A 3,481-nucleotide genomic window follows, 5' to 3' on the forward strand; every position below is an offset into this window, starting at 1 on the left:
ATTTCTGTCTATGTGTATCAGATAGTGAAGGCATTAAACAGTTTCCCACAATGTGCTAGAATGTTCATGGCAGCACTATTGTAATAGTCCCAAACTGAAAAGTTTCCAGTTGCTAAAATGTGGTATATTGACACAATGGAATGCTGAATAGCCAAGAAAATAAATGATTTACAATGTTAGTAATGTAGATGAATCTCATAATCATTATGTTGAACTAAACCAGCCAGACACAAAATATGATCTACAGTATAAGTTTCTACTTATACTAGAATAAAGGCCAAAAATAGGCTCACCAAATCCATGCTGTTGGAAATGAGGTTAGTGGGCTCCCTTAAGGAGTAGTAACTGGAGGAGTTCAAAGCGGTCTCTGGGTGCTGGTAGAATTCTGTTTCTTCATCTAGATGTTGGTTATATGGGTGTGGTCAGCTAATAATGCATTGAGTTTGATACTTAACTACTTTTACACTTTTACATATGTCTGTTTTATTTTGAAACATTTTTAAGTGCAATAAAATAAACTCACTTGATTTAACAAAAATAAAATAATTGCTGAATATCATCTCAATCTCTGTTATCATAATTAAAAGATTGACAATATGTTGGCTTTATTTGTTCCTTCATAAAGATTTGGTAGAATACCTGGTATTAGAAGGAAAAAACCCAGGTGTCATAATAAGCCACTTGAAGCTTGCAATTATAGAGGACATATTCATGTTCTTTTAAAAAAATCTGGTGACATAAAGATCTTAGAACCAAAATGTCCTGTGTTTCAGTTTCATCATAAAAGGCATGGGAAAATAGCTTTGTGGGTTTGCTTTCCTTGTTAATACTACATTTAATTTTTAAGCTATATATATTTTCTTAAAAAATAAAAACATATAAGATAATTAACAATTCCAAACAGATTCAGAAGAGGGTGGGCTTAATAAATGAGATCCCTTTTCTTGAGGGAACTACTACTTAATGGGTTCTTATGTACCCTTCCAGAAAGTCTCTATGGACATATGCTTGTATAGTTAAATTATTTTTAATTTTTATTTTTTTGCAAATGGAGACATAATATACATAGTTCTGTGTCTTGCATTTTTCATCTAACACTATACTTTGGAGACATTTCATATCCGAACTGAAAGGTTTCTTTCTTTCTTTATTAATGACTTGATTTTCTATAGAATGGATGCTCAATGCTTATTTTAAATGCATTGTTAGAGCATGAGCTGTGGAACCAAAGAATTATTATTTTATGACATGAACTATTGAAAATATGACCTAAAATCTAAGTGCTATGGAAATTACATATATAATAGATAAGAAATTATCTCTTTTGATGCAGTCATAAACGTTTCTTTGATTGGATTCTATACTCTAAATGAAAATAATAATTTATACATTCTTGTGTTTTTTATTTTCTTATTTTGAATTGCTTACCTAAAGCTCATATAATGTGAAGGCAGATCTCAAGTCAACCTTATTTTAACTAAGCAGTACAATTTTATGCAGATCAGGGTATTCTTGAGGGCATTGATTTGTCCTCTGATCTGTGGGTTGACAGTCATCTCTTGGCATCTGAGGGGGACTGGTTCCAGGAAACCCCCAAAATCCTCAGATGCTCACATCCCTTAGTTGGACCTTGGTATCAGTGGGTGAAGAATCTGCTGGTACAGAGAGCTAACTTTATATATATTTTTCATTGTCCTGGAGTTCTTTAGAATCTTACTGGTATTTTTGTGTTTTAGATCCCAGTAGATCAATTTAAGCCATCTGATGTGGAAATCCAGGCTTGCTTCCGACATGAGAACATTGCTGAGTTATATGGCGCAGTCCTATGGGGTGAAACTGTCCATCTCTTCATGGAAGCAGGCGAGGGAGGGTCTGTTCTGGAGAAACTGGAGAGCTGTGGACCAATGAGAGAATTTGAAATTATTTGGGTGACAAAGCATGTTCTCAAGGGACTTGATTTTCTACACTCAAAGAAAGTGATTCATCATGATATTAAACGTGAGTTATCCTTGGATATGTACCTTTTCGGCTTAATGAGACTAGTTAGGAGGCAAATGGGCTCTTTCCTTCAATCTAAGGAGTCTTAGTGGCAGGGCAGGGCAGGGCGCACAGCTCCCTTGGAGCACCTTGCCCTTTCCCCCACTGTGCTTCTGAACACCTTTGAGAATCAAGAGGGGTCACTTTGAGAATCAAGAGGGGGAACTTTCAATGTCATAAGGAAGGGTGATTATCCAAATGTAGAATAGACTAGAGCCACACCACACTTCTATTAAGTACTGCCTCTGGCTTTTAAAATACTAATTTACTTAAAAACACACACCTGCAGCCACATCTTATTGAGAAACAAATAGCTTTTAAATTTTAAACATCCATTTGTCAATAGTTCATTCAATAAGCCTTCATTGACTGCTTTCTAGGAGTAAGGTGAGGAGGAAATTGAAAGAGAGACCCACTATGGATCCTTAATACCTAATGATAAATAGTAGTAGCAAGACTTTTACTGAAAAAAAAAAAGGGTATTTTACTTATTTTTTTTTTTAGAAAGTGGCTTAATAATAGTATGTTTATATCATAGAATTTGGAATGCAAGCTCTTGAGCATTAATGTATTTTTTCTAGCTTTATTGAGATATAATTCACAAATAGCATTGTGTAAGTTTCATGGAATGATTTGATATATGTATATATTATAAAATGATTACCATAATTAGGCTAGTTATCACATTCATCACCTCACATAGTTATAATTAATTTTTGGTGGATGAGAACTTTTAAAATCTACCCTTTTAGCAACTTTCCAATATACAATATGGTATTAACTATAGTTATGATGTTGTATGTTACATCCCCTGGACTTACTCACTTATAACTGAAGTTTTATCCTTTGGCCACATTCACTCATTTCCCCCACCCACTGGCTCTGGTAATCACCAGTCTGTTCTGTTTCTATGAGTTTGGTTTTTTAGACTCCACATATAAGTGAGATCACATAATATTTGTCTTTTTCCGTCTGACTGTTTTACTTAGCATAATGCTCTCAAAGTCCATCCAGATTGTCACAAATGGCAAGATTTCCTACCTTTTTATGGCTGAATAGTATTCCATTACATACACATACACACCACATTTTCTTTTTTTTAAATATATATTTTTATTACTGACAGTATTACAGATGCCTACCACCTCCCCCCGCCCCATCCCCCCTCAGGTCTTCATACCCTATTGTCCATGTCCATGGTGCATATATAAGTTCTTTGGTTTCTCTCTCCTTGTCCCTTGACCCCCCACATCTAGGTATGCCAGTCTGTTCCATGCATCCATGCTTTCAGTCTTATTTTGTTTCTGTCTTGGTTGTTGTATCTTTAACATTATTAGTGGTTGCAATAATTTATGTCCACATTGGCTGAATTCTTGACAGACCTGAAGTGATTTTTACCTAGACTCTCTGCCTCCTCTTTTGAATATATTACACCCATTTCAGT

At 34.8% G+C, this 3,481-nt stretch overlaps 1 protein-coding gene across 3 annotated transcripts in view; it reads left to right on the forward strand.

Moving 5' to 3' along the window:
- The window catches only part of MAP3K8 (mitogen-activated protein kinase kinase kinase 8), a 25,334-nt gene that overhangs the window by 12,945 nt on the left and 8,908 nt on the right, over positions 1 to 3,481 (forward strand). For all 3 annotated transcript variants that reach the window (XM_006770920.2, XM_006770921.2, XM_015568598.1), the window contains one exon: positions 1,737 to 1,998. In XM_006770920.2, the coding sequence (XP_006770983.1) occupies positions 1,737 to 1,998 (262 nt within the window). The remainder of the gene's footprint in view (positions 1 to 1,736; positions 1,999 to 3,481) is intronic.

Source organism: Myotis davidii, unplaced genomic scaffold, assembly GCF_000327345.1.
Source record: "Myotis davidii unplaced genomic scaffold, ASM32734v1 scaffold585, whole genome shotgun sequence".
Lineage (NCBI taxonomy): Eukaryota > Metazoa > Chordata > Mammalia > Chiroptera > Vespertilionidae > Myotis > Myotis davidii.